The sequence below is a fragment of the Orbicella faveolata genome, unplaced genomic scaffold, assembly GCF_042242905.1.
Source record: "Orbicella faveolata isolate gen_17 unplaced genomic scaffold, um_ofav_v1 contig_12, whole genome shotgun sequence".
NCBI classification, from domain to species: Eukaryota; Metazoa; Cnidaria; class Anthozoa; order Scleractinia; family Merulinidae; genus Orbicella; species Orbicella faveolata.
In genome coordinates, this window is record NW_028301539.1 from 30,762,322 (window position 1) to 30,778,761 (window position 16,440).

General features: G+C 38.3%; 1 protein-coding gene and 1 pseudogene across 3 annotated transcripts; one reads left to right on the forward strand and one right to left on the reverse strand.

Annotated features, from left to right (window-relative positions):
• Positions 1–581: 581 nt before the first annotated feature.
• On the reverse strand, positions 582–10,081 carry LOC110060320 (solute carrier family 15 member 1-like; annotated as a pseudogene). Its single transcript, XR_016205689.1, has 7 exons — positions 9,567–10,081; positions 7,511–7,788; positions 6,833–7,023; positions 6,467–6,650; positions 5,500–5,691; positions 2,996–3,689; positions 582–2,020 (listed from the first exon to the last, which is right to left on the reverse strand). The product of XR_016205689.1 is annotated as a solute carrier family 15 member 1-like (transcript).
• Positions 10,082–10,428: 347 nt separating this feature from the next.
• Positions 10,429–16,323, forward strand: LOC110060333 (mitochondrial pyruvate carrier 1-like). Of its 2 annotated transcripts, XM_089283298.1 has the most exons (4): positions 10,429–10,528; positions 12,482–12,562; positions 13,335–13,467; positions 14,909–16,323. In XM_089283298.1, the coding sequence occupies exons 2-4, from the start codon at positions 12,511–12,513 to the stop codon at positions 14,958–14,960; spliced, it is 237 nt and encodes a 78-aa protein (XP_089139424.1). In that variant the 5' UTR covers positions 10,429–10,528; positions 12,482–12,510; the 3' UTR covers positions 14,961–16,323. The 2 variants fall into 2 exon arrangements, with proteins under 2 accessions (XP_089139424.1, XP_089139423.1); XM_089283297.1 differs by lacking the exon at positions 10,429–10,528 and having other exon boundaries at positions 10,553–12,562.
• The last annotated feature ends 117 nt before the right edge of the window (positions 16,324–16,440 follow it).

The window sequence follows — 16,440 nt, forward strand, 5'->3', positions numbered from 1 at the left end:
GGCTTCAGAGGATTTGCTCTTTCGAGTGGGGTGAGGATCAAATCACTAGACAAGTTTTTTTGCTAAGGATTTCCTTTATTATTATTATTATCTATACGTGCTAGGAGTGTAAAGAAAGTTGCAGCAGCTATTTCAACCTCCAATTTCAAGGTTTCTTGAGGGAGGTAGAGAGAGGACCTTGGGAACGAGGTTGCCGCTATTTTATGTAACCAGTGAGGTTTTGGTCCATGAAACACTCTCCGGGGATCTGAGCTCTAAGTTTGTAGAACAGGGGTATTGCTAAGCCCAGTTACAGTAGCCCTGTAACAGGGCAGACACCCCTAGGGGTTATAGCCATAATGGACAACAATTTACAGGGATGCTCCGCCCAAAAGGAATACTGGAGGACTGTTAAAGGAATCAAAGGATAGGTTTTTCACATGTTGCAGTTTTTAAAAGGGACTTTCAAAAGATTGCAAATAGGTATATTAGTACAAGGAGGTGTGAAGCAGTCTGTGGTTGGGTATGGATATTTTCTGGAATTGCCCAGTTCTTGAAAGACCATAGTTTAAAAATTTATACCAAAAAAACCAATAGTGATGTTTGAAGCTCATTATTTTGATAGTTTAATCCTTAAAATTTACCAGTACTCATCATTATTTCCTGCTATCAAAAAATTAAAAAATCTAAATGAGCTGTTGTGAAATATAACATTACTTCTTAAAAGATTTTAAAAAAAATACAATCTTGATACAGCTGTCAAAAAATAATATTTAAATTTCATGAAAGTAGACCATGGATGGGTTTTGGGTGTTTGCGATCTTGTTGATTTTCACTATCTATTTACAACCTCTTAATTTTCAACAGAACTCTACATTATATATTTCCCAGCTTACCATACATTGCTCTGGAAATAACCATTTCCCCCACCCCTATCCATGCAGTGTTGGTTTGAACCCCCCTGAACTAACTTATTATATACTTTATATGTAGGTATTTCATACCCTATTAGTTATGCACTTGGTACGTTTGTCTCTATACTTAAATATCTTACCATACAACCAATATTATCAACATTTTTCAGGTGGTGTTCAGTCAACTACACTAACAGGGCTCAAAATAAGTGCCATTCAGATGTCCAGGACAAGTAGAGTCTCCTTCTGGGCAAGTACCTTTTCATTCTCACTTGCCCTGTGGGCAAGGGGTCAGGCAATTTGTCTGTCAACTAAATCATTAAAAGATCAAACTAAGACTTGCCCAGGGCAAGTAATAGTTGAGACATACTTGTCCTTAAAGGGCAAGCTGGTGGAACTTACTGGATTATAGATGGACCTTTTTACCGATGTCATGTAATATCACCAATAATCATAAGTTTATAACAGATTTTTATGAAACTGCCCATATATACCAAATTCGGCATAATAAATTGAGTTGTGGGGCTTATTTTTTTCAGTGGTAAAAGGCCCATTATCACTAGAAATAGCTTCCTTAACCATTCGCAGCTGCAAAATATCACTGCATATTTAGCCTTCAAAATTGCAACTTAGTTCCAGTTCAATGTTAAGGAATGAGTTATAGTCTATTCACTACTGATGCACTGTACACACTCCAGGGAGGGAAAGAGAAAAAAACCTTGTGAGAGCAAAATTGTCTTGCACAAGAACGTGTGATTCCTGAAAAGGGTCTAATAACCCTCATTTCACTACTTTGTCACCCATTTTGAATCAGACTTATATCTGTGCTAATTCATCCATGTCCATAATACCAATTCTATCGTCGTCCATATTTACTGGTATGGGCGCAGATGGTTCCGCCGAAGGAGACTCCACATATTGGTAAAAAATGGACATCACCACAAACACTAACATCACAACAAACAACATGGCAGCAAAAAAGAAAAATTCTGTCATCTGGTTGGTGAAGAGGTGAGATTCTGCTTCAATGACAACAATCAGATTACCAAATGCCACTGTCATCAGCCAGGCTGCCTGGAGACATGACTTCATGCTTGCAGGTGCTTGAGAATATGCGAACTCTAAACCTACATTATAATGAACAGAAAATGAAATTACATGTAAGACAAGGCTGATATTCTAGCAAAATAAATTCCACAAAAAATTGTCTCAAAATATTCACGGACTGTCTTTAATTTAATTATTGGTATGTACTTAGATCACTTAGGAGGCATGGGCTTAATGATTCTGGACTCTGGATGGAGTGGTCTGGGTTTCAGCTCAACCAAGGGTCATTCTGTTCTGTTCTGAAAGTTCCCCTCTCCACCCAAGTATCTGACTAGGGCATTGGCAAATGCTGGTAGTATGCATTTTATCCATCAGGTGGTAGAAATACTCATGGGGTTAAAATGTAATTTAGGAGAGGTTGAACTCAAGACATTGCTGGGCAGCAGTCTTCTTCACTACTGAGGTGTGGTCTCAGGGCTCTCACAGGGCTCAGTTAATTTACAGCTCTCCCAGCAGTTTTTTTTCTGCCATTTTGTGCCTGTTGCTTGTCACTTGCAATAAAGATTGGTAAAAGCCTTTCACTCCCATCACTGCCCAGTCCCTCTAGATAAGCATTAATTAGGTAAGCTTTTAACTTTTTCCACTGAGAAATTCTGTGTGATGGTGCCTGGTGGTTTCTGCTCAGAGGGTTGTCATGGTTACTAGGGCTGTCATTAAGGTTTAAGTCACATGTAGTCACCTGGGCGAATTCTATCAACAACAGGCAATTTCACCCATAACATCAAGGGAAAATCAAGCACAACTCAGCTGTAACAGAAGTTACAGGTTACGACCCTTTATGACAGCCCTGCATGGTTACCCTCTGTGCTCCCTTGCAGTTGCCACTGAGCTTTTAGATACCTTTCCCACACTCTATTGGTGATGAGTTTAACCAGTTGCTTAATGCTACGGGGTGCCACTGAGCTCAAACAAAGACTTTTACCTTTTACCTATCTAAATTTATGTTATACATCCCATTAAGACATAAAAGATTAGATCAGGGGATTATAACTCACCAGTAATTGAGAACAGAATTTCTCCACTTGTAATTACAAAATACTGTGGAATCTGATACAACATTGACACACTGTTAGCTTCCAAATCTTCATACAGAGTGACATTAGCTGCTCCTCTCTCTGTGTTGTGTATTACAGCAGTGTATATCCCACCATTCTGAACAACAATGTCACTTGACACGTAAGTTGTACTTGAATTCTTTCCTTTAACTGAAAGCTTATAGTGATCTGCTGAAACAACAGAGCAGTACAATTCTCCCAGAACCAACACATTTTCCTGAATCCTATCTTCATCAAGAAAGATATCAAATGTACTGTCACCAGAATATAAGGGCAAGATAACTGTGCAAAGCTTTGCTTTCCCTGGTGGTGGAAGAGTTACATTTTGTTTGACTGTATGTGATACCATTTGATTTCCATATCCACTGATTACCAGGTTGAACCAGTGCTTTTCTTGCAAGTTGAGATTATTCTTAAACATTTTTGTTGACAAATTGTAACAATTTGGAGATGTTGTAGACATTATGGCAGTCAAGTTTGTAGCTGCTGGTAACTCCATCTCAGTAGAATGTCCATATGAAGCCACTGTTACATTTTTATTTCCAATGGCAAGTGAAACAGAGCAGTCCAAAGTGTTTATGACTTGTAAATTGGCTTGTCCTTTTGGAGGTGCATTCTTGATGACTTCTTCACTCTGAAATTTGACAATGAAATTATTGCAAAATAATAAAAAAGGTAACATTACTATTACCTTTCATCATGTTACATGTGTTATTTAACATGGTAAAAGACACATCCCAAATTACTGTACATGTACCTTCTGTTCACAATGCATAGTTCCAGAAAATGTCCATCCTCTTACCACAGCAGGCATCTCAGAATTCTCAAGGAGCAGGGGTTCCATATGCCTTCGAGTGTCAATCAATATGCTCAATTGACCCTCGATCAACACTGGATCGACAACTTGATTGACACCAATAGACACACTTGATAGACATCTCGATTGATACTCATAATCAACGTCTCAATTGACACTCGATCAACATTTGATCAACAGTTGGTTAATATAATATATATTGATTGACACTACAAAAATCAGTCTACTATTCACTGACTGTCAACCGAGATGTTGATCAAGTGTCGATTGAGTATTGATTGAGTGCCGATTGAGGGTTGATTGCGGGTATTGATCAACACTTGACAAAGAAAGCCTTTAGTGCACATGATCTGAATTCAGAAGGCAAGGAGGGGGAGGGGGGGGGGGGGGGGGTTGAGCATTTTGGAATATCAGAAACCAAGCTGGGATTTAGATGATGATGTTGCCTGTGGCAGGATATTCTCTGGAATCACTCATTACAATTGTAACGTCAGGTTCACAGCAACTGTTGAAAGGCTGAATTGTCACTTGCTAGACAACTTGTTGCGATGAGACTAGCGTGTGTGGGAGATGCTTTACTAATCGAATAAAGCCAGAGATCACGGAAAATCAGCTGTGATTGACGGTGATTTAATTGACGATAATCGAACGTAAACTGAAATATAATGTAATGAATAAACTAATTACTAGATAATAGAAGATTACAAGATGACAAGAGTCACGAAACAATAATAGCAAACATTCCAATCATAACTGCGATATGACAATACTTCCAGTGAAACTTCTCAGTAAAGATACAATTAAAATCATCAGTGATCCCAAGCAGATACGCATACTGCTAACTGTCCTAATACAATAAATGACAACACTCTAAAAACTTGAAAGCAATAAAATTGTACGATGCGATAAAACGTGCTTGCGTGAGCGCCACTGAAAGCGATGTGGGAATTTACTAGCAAAGAAAGGACTTAACTGAATTACCAGAGATTCTTATAGGAAAGTTGCTAAATAGAAACCTAAGCTAGGGGGAATGTGAACTATAAAGATCTATCGCTAAAAACAAGATGAAATAAAAACTTTGAAAACTGGGGCTCTGCCACGTGTTGGACTTAGTACAATAGGCTGTTGTATAAAAAAACCGAGACTAAAGGTACTTAAGGTTAAAAAACGTCAAAACTTGAAACTTATACTAAAAAGCAAGCATAGAAAATAGTTTGTACTTACACATCGGTTCCCGCTTGCACTCTAAATAGTCAAGGGTAGCTTAAAACTTAATTTACTTGAAAACACGTACTGTGCACGCACGATAACTGAAACTTGAACTACTGGCGGGAATATGTCGCTAACACTATCTATATACGTCCACGTGTAAAAACGGATGACGTCATTGTTAAGCAACAAATTGGCGAATCAGAAAGAGTTAAGATTACTCACTTAATTAGAGAAGCCTCGATATAGTGTTCATTACAACAATAGATACACCCCAGTAATATACTCAGATCATGGCACCCTGGAACTCTTGAACTCAGATGAGAAGTCGTGTATCTCCAGATAACCCACATCTGCAAGTCACTTTGTAGCTACTAAATATTAAGTTAACCTGTTATTGAATATTACATAGCTTTACCTGTATCTTCATCTGAAGAAATCCAGCAAAAATGAAGGCTACTGAAGCAAGAAACATTCCTGCACACATCCTCGAGTGGTTTTGGCCTCTTCAACAATGGATACACCACAGCCTCAAACAGCGGAATGAGAATGATGATGAATAATGGGTTCAAAGCTTGCATTTGGTCTGGTTTTATTGTTCCTAAAAAACCTGTTTCAAGATACATGATAATTTTAAAATTAAATAAATCAATAAATGCAATTAACTCTAAAATGAAATGACCATCTTAGAGTTGAAATTTTGAAGCTCACAATTGAAATTTTGATTGCTAACAATCACTGTCATCAATTGAAGATATTTTGTACCTTGGGCATTATTGACAATCACATGGCGGGATACTAGTTCATGATAGCACTGGGATTTATTAAGTTACATACATATCATCTTTTCTTGTGGAGATGCAGTGGCCTCATGGTAAGTGTGCGTGCCTTCAGATCAAGCAGTCCAGGTTTGAGCCCTGTGTTGTGTTCTTGGGCAGAACACTTTGCTCTTATAGTGCATCGCTCCACCCAGGTGTATAAATTGTTGTCTGCAACTTTAATGTTAGGGGTAACCCTGCAATGGACTAGCATCCCATCCAGGGGGGAGTAAATAAAATACTCCTAGTCGCTTCATGCTACAGAAACCAGAGATAAGTGCCAGCCTGATGGGCCACTTGGCTCATATGTAGACTTTACCTATCATCTTTTCCTGAAATAATATCACAGTGGCACTGACAGAAATAACACGTGAAAGGGATTTGGAGATGTGGTTGTCCTTACCACCTGTTTTGCACTTAATATCTAATGCCTTCTAGGGTGTGTAGTATTTTCTTATGCAATTTGAAAAGCTAAAATAGGATCCTAAGGGAGTAGTTTAAAATTAAGCAACTAAGAATAATCAGCAGTTCTATCCAAAAAAATTAACTATCAAAATTTAAACTAACCAGCATCACCATTCATTTGTCCTGCCTGCAAAACCCAGCGGGACCCCTGCTGATCAAACAGTGTCCAGAACACTGGCAGTGGTAGAAACATAAATAGCACTTTAAACATAGCTTTGATGTCCTGTATCAACTGTGCATCATATGTATCGCCAGCCCAGTCCATCCAATGATCCTTCTTCTCTCCCTTAAAAAAACAAAAGAGTAATGATGAAGATGACGGCAATAATGACTCTAATGATAATGACTTACATGTATAACAGATCATAAACTACCCAACAGATTATCTTACCAGCCTGTTTTTGTTACTTGTAGCATCTAGTACATTATGTTAACTTTAAAGGTTCAACCGTAGAATCAGATTCTAACCTTTGTTGTAATTTTCTTCTTGAGTGCATAACTGACAGCCCTCATTACTCGCCACAAAATGTTATCAGTAAGAGGAACCCTCTTGTACTTATGCCGACCACACCAAAAGAATGCAATGGCCATTAACATCAAGGCTGCAGGAATGCCAAAGGCCAGGGGGTAACAGTCGTCTCCAAAACACTTCACATCTCCTGAAATGATTGAACATCAAATATTATATACCGTCCTAGTAAATGATATTTTATTAAATGGTAGGCCAGCAGAGGAGACTGTCATCCTGTAATACAGATTGGCATGCATTCCAAGAAATCAGAAGTGCCTCTGGTAACACTAAATAGGAGTGGTGGGTGGTAAAATCGGGGACTGATTGCCAATACATGTAGACCGTTGTTTGAAAATCGGGGACCAAGACTTCAATGATCTTACAAAATCTGCGCCACCCAGTGCAGAGAACATCAAAACCAAGACTTAGTAGACTTCTATATTCTATGCAAAAATCCAAGCCCTTTAAGACATGTCTTGATATTCAAGTGCTCTTGGTAGCTAGCAGTTGGACTGCTTTTCCTGTATCAACTAGCTGTTTCATTTGAATACAGACCCACAGCCAAATTAAAAAATGTATACTTTTAAATGTTAATTGTGCACTTACTGAACAGTAACTTTTTTTAGCATCCCTACCTCTGAGAACTGGTGTGATCAACATTGACAACAAACTACCAGCATTTATTGCAAAATAAAACACAGAGAAAAAACTTTGAAGCAAGTGAGACTGATCAGAAGTGAACTGGTCTCCTCCAAATGCTGATACACAAGGCTTGATACCTCCAGTGCCCAGCGCTATTAGAAATAAACCAATCATTGGGCCTGCAATCTCGCCAGCACCAAGAGGAGGAAGAGAAGTGATGGACACTATCAAGTTCCCAAGGCAATAAACAATAGAGACATACAAGATTGTTCTGAAAAAGTGACAGAAGAAAAAGTATCAGTTTAGAACTTACAAAAGCACTTTCATTGGTATGATAACCAACTTGCATAGGCCAATAGCACCATAATAATTATTATAGGAACAGAACTACATGCATGCATAGAAATAGAAAACCATGCAACTCTTTTTCCATGGTCAACATTGCTAGCAGCATGGATTGTGGGCATGTGCGCCCTGCAATGACAATGACATCGCACAACATGGCGGCCATACTACAGCTAATACCCAGTCATGCAGCCTTGGTTTACAGTATACATCTTTGATATTGGACATCCATGTTATAGTCGATTGACACCTGCCAAAGCAGGGTATCTATTAACCAGTAGCACATGATCATATCACAGGCTCAGGTTTAGGGCTCTTCAAGGTCACATGTTTTTTTCAAAGTTGACCACTGACCAAGTACTGGTTTTTGATTGGGCTCTGGCTCATGTCAGGTTAACTTGTTGTAGTCAGAGCCGGGCTGTTCAGAAGCTGTTTAACGCTAACCCAGGATTAAAAGTTAACCGAAGTATAAATTTTTCTTGTACGCAAATGTTTTTCACTACTTTTGTTTTGTCTTAAGTGTGAGACTATTCAAACTCAAAATAGAAGGCCAAACAATATCAACAGAAAACCTCACCGCAAAGTTACAAAACTCAAATCAAAATTCTCGGGCTTTGAACAACCTGATCCAGGAGCTCTGCTTTTAGGCTTGGCTAAATCTATATATTAAATAAGGATGTCAGCTAAATAATGAGCTGTCTGTCAACAATAATTTTTGGGTGGTGATTTGCTTCAAGCAGTCTACATTATCAGTAAGTTCAGATCTAGTCACCTTGTTGAGATATTTAATATACACCCATATAGGAATGAAAGGAATTTATAATTTAGGCTCATTTTCTGACCCTTTGAATCATATTCACATTTCAAACCCCTCATTGACTAGCTTTTCAGCTGATTTCGAATATATACATGTATAGGCTGGGTTTAAATTCTGGAACCTTAATTAAAATATCTATGCCAACTCTCCTGGAGTATCCAAGAATCTTCCGAATACAGTCTGAATCTCCCAATCTCCTGTATAGGTCACCAAATCTCCTGGATATGAATGTTAAAGTACATTTTACACAATCATTTTGGTGGATCATGTTTGCTAAAGGCATCCGTGGTTGAATGTCAACTGATACCCCCAATCGACACTTAATCAAAACTTAATTGACATCTCAATCGATACTCAGTTGACACTAGACTGACATCCGATCAACACTCAATCGACACTCAATTGACAGTTAGTCAATAGTTGACAGAGTGTCAACAGACTCATATGTATCAAATGACACTTGATGGCGTGTCTGCAAAAATTAGTCAACTCTTGACCGACTGTAGATTGAGACACCAACTGAGTGTTGACTGAGTATCCATGGAGATGTTGATTGAGTGTTGGTGGAAATGTTGATCAGGGTCCATCAAGGGTATCACTCAACACTCAACTGCAGGTGTCTTTTAGTACACATGATCCATTTTTGCCACCTTTCGGCGTGTTGGTTTATTTGACACATTTTTGTTGATAAATCAGGTGAGCTCTACTTTCGACAATGTTTTAGGGTCGAGAGGGTAAAATTGGTTACCTCTCACGATTTCTTTATGTTGGCATCTCTCTCTAACAGAGATCTTCAAAGTCCTGGCTTGCCTACCTATATAAAAAAGCTGGAGGGCTCAAACTAGCAATGGTCGGTAATGGGAGTGAAAGAGATCGTTTTTACTCACCGATATTTTCCAAGCCAGCCATCAGCTAACATTGCTCCAAACAAAGGCGTAAAGTAACATAACATGGAGAAAGAGTGAAACACGGCAGTGGCTGTGTTGTCTCCAAGAGCAAGCACTCTGGTCAGATATAAGATCAAGATAGCTTTCATGCCGTAATACGAAAACCTCTCGCAGAACTCGTTACCCACAATGTAGTAAATACTTGATGGAAAGCCAGTTTTACCCAGAAGGAACTTCTTCACCCGCCCCCATGCCTTCCCACTCAGTTTAGATTTGGCATCGTCGTTTTGTAGCGAGACATCAACGTTGTTTGGAAAGGAAGGACGAAAAATTTCCGAGCCAGTCCAACTCTTCACGCTGTCTCGACGCTGGACAGATGAAGTAGCGGTATTTTGAGTTTGGGCTGACATCGCTGACAATGAGAGGTCCTCAACTACTTCCTTGAAAGAGCTGACCGGGGATGGCCGGAACCTTCCCTTGCTCCGGTTGCTCGTTTTGGTTGTGTGATTGCGTGACAGCGTCTGGCGTGACACTACCGCTGACCATTGTTTTAATTTTGGAAAAATAGGGGACAGTTCAGGGTGTCGGGAATGAATGTGTTGTGCAACACTTCGAAGTGTTCGTCACAAGAACCGTAACCCGGCACACGCGGAAAAATGGCGGGCAGATTTATTCGAAGGGGACTAGATCATCTCAAAAGTAAAGAATTTAGAGAATATTTATGCAGGTATGTTTGATTTCTTCTCTATAAACAAGACTACACAACTTGTGGGTTTTCCGAGGTACTAACTGGCTGTTTTCTGTTCTTTTTCAGCACGGTAAGTTATGACTAGTTACAGCATTTTCTGTTCGTCAGTGAATTCCATAAAAGTTTGACCTTGAATCCTTTCAAGTATTTCCGTAAGTAAACTAACATTATTTGTTTATTTCTACGCATCTGTCGCAGCATTTTTGGGGACCGGGTAAGTGCTATAATTTTGTTTAATTAAAGGCGAATTGTGGTTGTATTTGTTAAACTCTTTTGTACTTCATTTTTCCCCTTGGATAATTTGATTGTGTAAGAATAGTTTTGTTCGATCGAATGAAGCAATAACATGTTGTGATTTGTTCTGATCTGTTCCGATCTGTTCCGATCTGTTCTGATCTGTTTGTTTTTATTATAGAAGTCGCGTTTTGCGATGGATTTAATCGGAGGAGATTCTTTCCTTGTTTGTGTTACGTTTATAGGTTCTGAATTATTTATTTCCAATCAGTGTTGCCACACGTAAAGAACATCAAACGGAAATACAGCAAAAATTTGCGTTGGTAGTCAAAAAATTTTACCTCAGGTACATTGAGACCGGATCGTAGACGACAATAAATCAACTCGGCGCTAAGTGCACGTGAACTTTGGCATTACTCGAAAGGGATTCGATCGATCGAATATTAGTTTCACGTGTACATTTATAATGTGGTCGGCTGGAGTTCCATCAGTCCAACAAGTTTCACGTGAACATTTGTCGTCTGGAATTTCAACGACATAGCTGTCTTGATATTAAGATACATATTCCATTCTTTTAGGTGCCTTTTTTCTTAAAGTATATCCATTATATTCGGTACCTTCTTTATTGTATTCCGTGCATTTTTTATTTATATCCGGTGCTTAATTATATGCGGTGCTTTTTTCATCGTCCGTGGTGCTTTCTTTGTGATCTTTGATGTGTGTTTCTTTTTCTGCACTGCTTTCTTTGATCATTGTGGTTGTCATAAATATTTCTTTGCTGCAGTTTTGCAATCTGTGAGCCTCGTTTTCTGTCAAACCAGAGAATCGAAAAACGAAAGCCTTAGCGAATGAGAATACAAGGAATGTCATGAGCTCGAGATTTCTATCTTGTGACAGTTGAAAATTGCACAGCCCGAGTCAACTCTCTCACATAGAAATCGAGAGCGAATAATCTAATTGTTTTAATATAAGTCTACTAGTCATTCAAAACGTTATCTAAATCCTCTTCACAGACACTTCGAAAACGCCAAGAAGCTTCCGTCAATTTGTTAACAAGGGCACACTGCTTAACGCTACTCACTACATGTATCTATCACAGAATAGATAGTGAGTAGCGTAGCCAATCACAGAATAGATAGTGGGTAGCGTAGCCAATCAGAGAACGGCATTTGTGATAGAATGCTAGTAGATTTATACTAAAAATAAATATATAATATGTATGTTATTCACTGGCTGGGAGGTCTATACAGGGAAAAAACCATGGCTAAGGTCCCGAGTAAGGTCACAGACCTTGTGGCTTGAGGCCGCAAAAAAAAAAAAACCCTGCCTGCTCCGGGAACCAATCATATTGCAGAATATGTTGCATTCCACCTGCTCACACTGAGAAAAAAATAAAACATGATATTAACTGACCACAGTGAAACAAGAATAAATATGTCAAAGAACAGAATTTTTTAAACATGTCTGGCCGAGATCCCTGACTTTGATAAATTATACAGAAAAAGTCAGTGAGGAATGTCTGTCACCGTTCTTGGTCACTTAATGTTTTGGCACTTAGAGCTTCCACAGTGTAGCTTAAGTTAACAAAACAAGTTTTACAAAACATTGTCTTGAGTCTTGTACTATTGGAAAATTAAAGAGTATGGTCTTGATGTAGTGCAACTAAAAAAAAGCTGGGTTGGGCTTTCATTGCCGAAAGAGCACGTTAATAGTTGTTTTTTTCTTACTCTCTCTCACACAAACTAATATTGTTAAATGCTCCTGGCATTTAGGGTTGGTCTACCCCTGCATTTTAGTCTTCAGTTAGAAGCACAAGAATCCATGAAATTACTGAAACTGGAGTCAAAATGCAGCTTTTGTTTGGACTCTTGGACTTTGAATTTTCCCATGTCCTTCCTGAGTCGTGAGAGAGGTTGCAATTTTTTTTTTTTAGTTGCCAATTGGGGACTACCCCTGGCTGCCATGTCCGACATGAAGAGGGATCCAGAGTATATTAGTGGCAGAATGACAACAGGTAGAGGAATGAGTGTCATCAAGTATTCTGATGATCTCATGAAATGGTTGAATCATTAATTGTATTATAATTATAACAGAACTAGAATATTATTTCAATCTGAAGATCTGAGAAATCTCTGGAAGTGATAAGAGTCCATATTATGTCACTCGATGTATAATGATCAAGTTTGCTTGTGCCCTTTGATGATGTCATACCAAAAGGGTTAATGGGGTGGATCCAGGATTTTTCAAAGGAGGGTGGCTGGTACCTTAGGCTTGCAGAATCAATGTGGCATACTCCCAAAATGATGCAAATTGAGAATTGGTATTCTAATTTTACCTGAGAAAATAATACTACCAAAATGGGGGTTGGCTAGCCACCTAATCCATTCCCGGGTATTTTTCCTGTTTTGATAATATTTCTCCCAATATGAAACTCAAAACAGACTCTGCCCAGTCAGGAAAAAGTGATACGTGTCATGCCCAGTAGTTTACGTTGATCTTCACTTGCCTGTTGTAAAGCTCTAGAAGGTTTATATACTGTTAGCTGCTTGAGAAAGTTTCTGATTAAGTTTTAATTTATTTACTGACAACTCGTTTACATCTTTAATTGAATTGGCTTCTGTTTCAACTAGAAACTGAAAAACAATGCAACAATAATTGTGAAAGCTAAAAAAAAAAAAAAAATATGACAAATGGCAGTGATGTAGCCATGCATCTCTACTGTAAAAGCTAATCTTTCTTTCAATGTATGTGGTTTACTTACTAAGTATTTTGTGTTGTTTTTCCAGCACTTTGTATTTACTCAATGTTGTTCATGAGGTTTGCGTGGAAAGTTCAACCTAGGAATATGCTTCTGTTTGCTTGCCACTTTTCAAATGAAGTCTGTCAGCTTGTTCAACTAGGAAGATTTGTCAAATACAGGTACAGTATGCTGCATTTACAATAGAACTTTACCTCTCCCCATGGTATTGTTTACAGTTGAATCTAATACATGTAGGTCAATATATATACATGAGATTTAACAAAAGGATCATGAAAAATAAATACAATCAAGGATTTGTATTGTGCATGCACTGGTTTCAAACAAGAATTTTGAAAACACAAGATATAATTCTGTGGAACTTCAATGCAACAAAGTGCCTTTAGTCTAAGAGACTAGCAAATACGTTCATTTTAACAGGGGTTTAGTACAATGACGTACCCATAGTTCCATCCCATAGACTCTGTGACATTTATTACAAACAATGGTTCCGAAGACAACTTGAATATTGTAAACTGCCGCTTGTAAGCTGTGGGTCTGTACAACTTCAGTTTTGGATAGGCTTATATATGGAGGGGCTTATACCTGGTTGGGGCGGGGGGGGGGGGGGGGGTGTATAAGAAAAAAAAAACGTTTTGAAAATATGAGCTACAGCAGGGGCTTCTAATTGGAAATAATATTTTGTTTATGAGTAGAATGGAAGTGGGGGGGGGGGGGGATGGTGCTTATAAGCAGCCATTTACAATATTTAACTCTATTATGTTGCACATGACATAATTCTTTTCAGCTTTATTTCTGTGTTTCATTGCTACAATTTATTTTATTTATTTCATGGATTGGCCTACATACTTTACATGTATGTTAGAGGTTGCAGTGACCCTAGCCTTTCCGAAAAAGCACAAGAAGGGAACAAAACTGCGAGCGAGTGCAAAAAATAAGGAGCAGGGGGAGAGGGGGTGGAGAGCGTCAAGGAAATGCCTGTATTCAATCCCAGACATTTTACCAAACGCCCCCAAACATACCACACCCACTTGGGGCACCAACAGTCACATGAGAACCAATGATCATTAACTTCCGGTAAATCATTTTTGACAAGTGCCCGTCATGAGCTTGATAGAGTCCACTAAAAGCAAATAGTGCACGTAAATATGCGCCTGTCATTGAGTTGAAAAAAAAACACAAAGTTTGGAAAATGGAGATACGCAAGCTTGATCAAATTGATGCAAGAAATGGACGTCTCTGTATAAATGCATAGCTTTCTCGAAGGAAATCTACGACAGACTCTGAGGAGAAACTGTACAAAGATATGATATCCGTGATATTGTGATAAGAAGCAACGTACTGACTTGACAGTTCTACTGAATCAAGCTTGCTTGATCTCTCCACCTGGAAAAGGAAAGAAAATGGCTGCTACGAAGCTGGCTACAGCGAACCCTGAAAGTTGTCAGGCTCTCCATTTAAGTAGCATTAATAGGATATGCCTCCTAAATCTGAAAGACTTGGAGTTTTTGGACACTACCATAGCAAGAAATATGTGAGTAACCATTAGGAAAATTTGTAGTGAAATTGAGTAAAATCCTTTGTTTATTTCTTTTCTTCAAGGCTGGAGGGTGGAGCAAGGACACCAAGTGTTGAAGTCTACCCATCAAGTTAAACTTGCATTTTTTGAAATATTCTGTCCTGGGAATCTTTGGAATTTGGTGTATGATAATAATATTTAACACATAACTTATAAATAAGTGGAAATGACAAAACGTGATGTAGATAGAAGAAACTGTTTTATACCTGACAATGTTCCTCCATTAGGACATACTGTTTTTACAGTTTTTAATGACAATTGTTAAGGGAAAATAGTTGGGCTGTTTTATAATTTACCCGTAATAAATAAGGAGTGCTTTGTGTTATATGTAACAGGGTTGCAACACATGGAAAGGAAAGCTGAAAATCTAGTTAGGAAATACAATTAAAGGGATCAGAGGATTGCAAGATTAAGTCTTGTAGAATTCACACAAATTCTGAAAATGTCTAAGACCTACATATAACCTGTTCAAGTTTTACTATTATTAAAGCAGAGTTTATTTTTGTAGCAGGACACATTCTTAACCACTTAGGCTTTTTACAGGCACCCATTTCAAACAGTGTACTACTACCAAACACTTTTTGTTTTGGTGGCAGAGCTATGAGACTACAAGGAATTCCAAATGTCATTACTCCCCATTCTCCTTGCAGCTTCACTACTCTTATGAAAGGCTGTACTCTACTGCCAAAACACAAAGTCATTAACACTCATGCACAAAATCCCACGAGCTAGACAGGCTTGGATTGGGAAGGCCAAAGGACCCAGTCCTGAAGTGACCAAAGGACCTAACATGCTACATTTTGAAAGAGAGGGGCTAAGTTGTCATTTTACATTTATTTTACAATTTGCAGTGCTGTGTAGTCTTTGTAGAACTCAGTGGAAGCTACAACTTAAAGGAAGCTGAACTTTGAGAAAACCTGTAATTTTGCAGCCAGTTGTCACAACAGTGGTATGTAAAATTGTTGTGACATTTGATCAGACATAAACTGAACGAGGGTTTGCTGCTTAAAAATGGGGAGAAAAGTGTTGGCAGTGTAGACTTCCATTAATTTTGCTTCCTTTTGTTATTAGGAATGGTAGTAATTTAAGTTAACTGCCTATAATGAAACAAAATATAGTGTATGAAATGTACGATTTATGAGATATTTATCTTGTTTCTGACTGACGAATGGATTGCTTATTACAGTTAAGATTACTGTTGTGTGTGACATAAAAGGGATTTATTAAGCACCTGTCATTGAATTGTGCTTTTAATGAAAGTAAGCTGGGTGAGGCATCAGTTGTGTGAGACAAGGCAAGAACTTGACTGCAGGAGTGACTTTTTAAGTGAGTTTTTAGGGTACAACATGTAATGAATACAGGAATTAAATATACTCAGAAACTGAAATACAATGTTCAATATTATTTAATTTGGATAATAAATTACTGATTTCTTTGACACTTTAGTGGTTGTGGTTGTTTCAAAATATTCAGTGAATGCATATCATATATCTTCTTTCATCCCATGCTTTGAAGAATACTTTATTTATTTATGCAACCAATAGGCGTTTTTGCA

Coding starts and splice junctions, on each gene's coding strand:
- LOC110060333 (XM_089283297.1), top strand. CDS start 12,304: ATGCTCCTGGCATTTAGGGTTGGTCTACCCCTGCATTTTAGTCTTCAG. Junction 12,563..13,334: donor TAGTGGCAGAATGACAACAG/GTAGAGGAATGA, acceptor TTGTTTTTCCAG/CACTTTGTATTTACTCAATG. Junction 13,468..14,908: donor GGAAGATTTGTCAAATACAG/GTACAGTATGCT, acceptor CTTTTCTTCAAG/GCTGGAGGGTGGAGCAAGGA.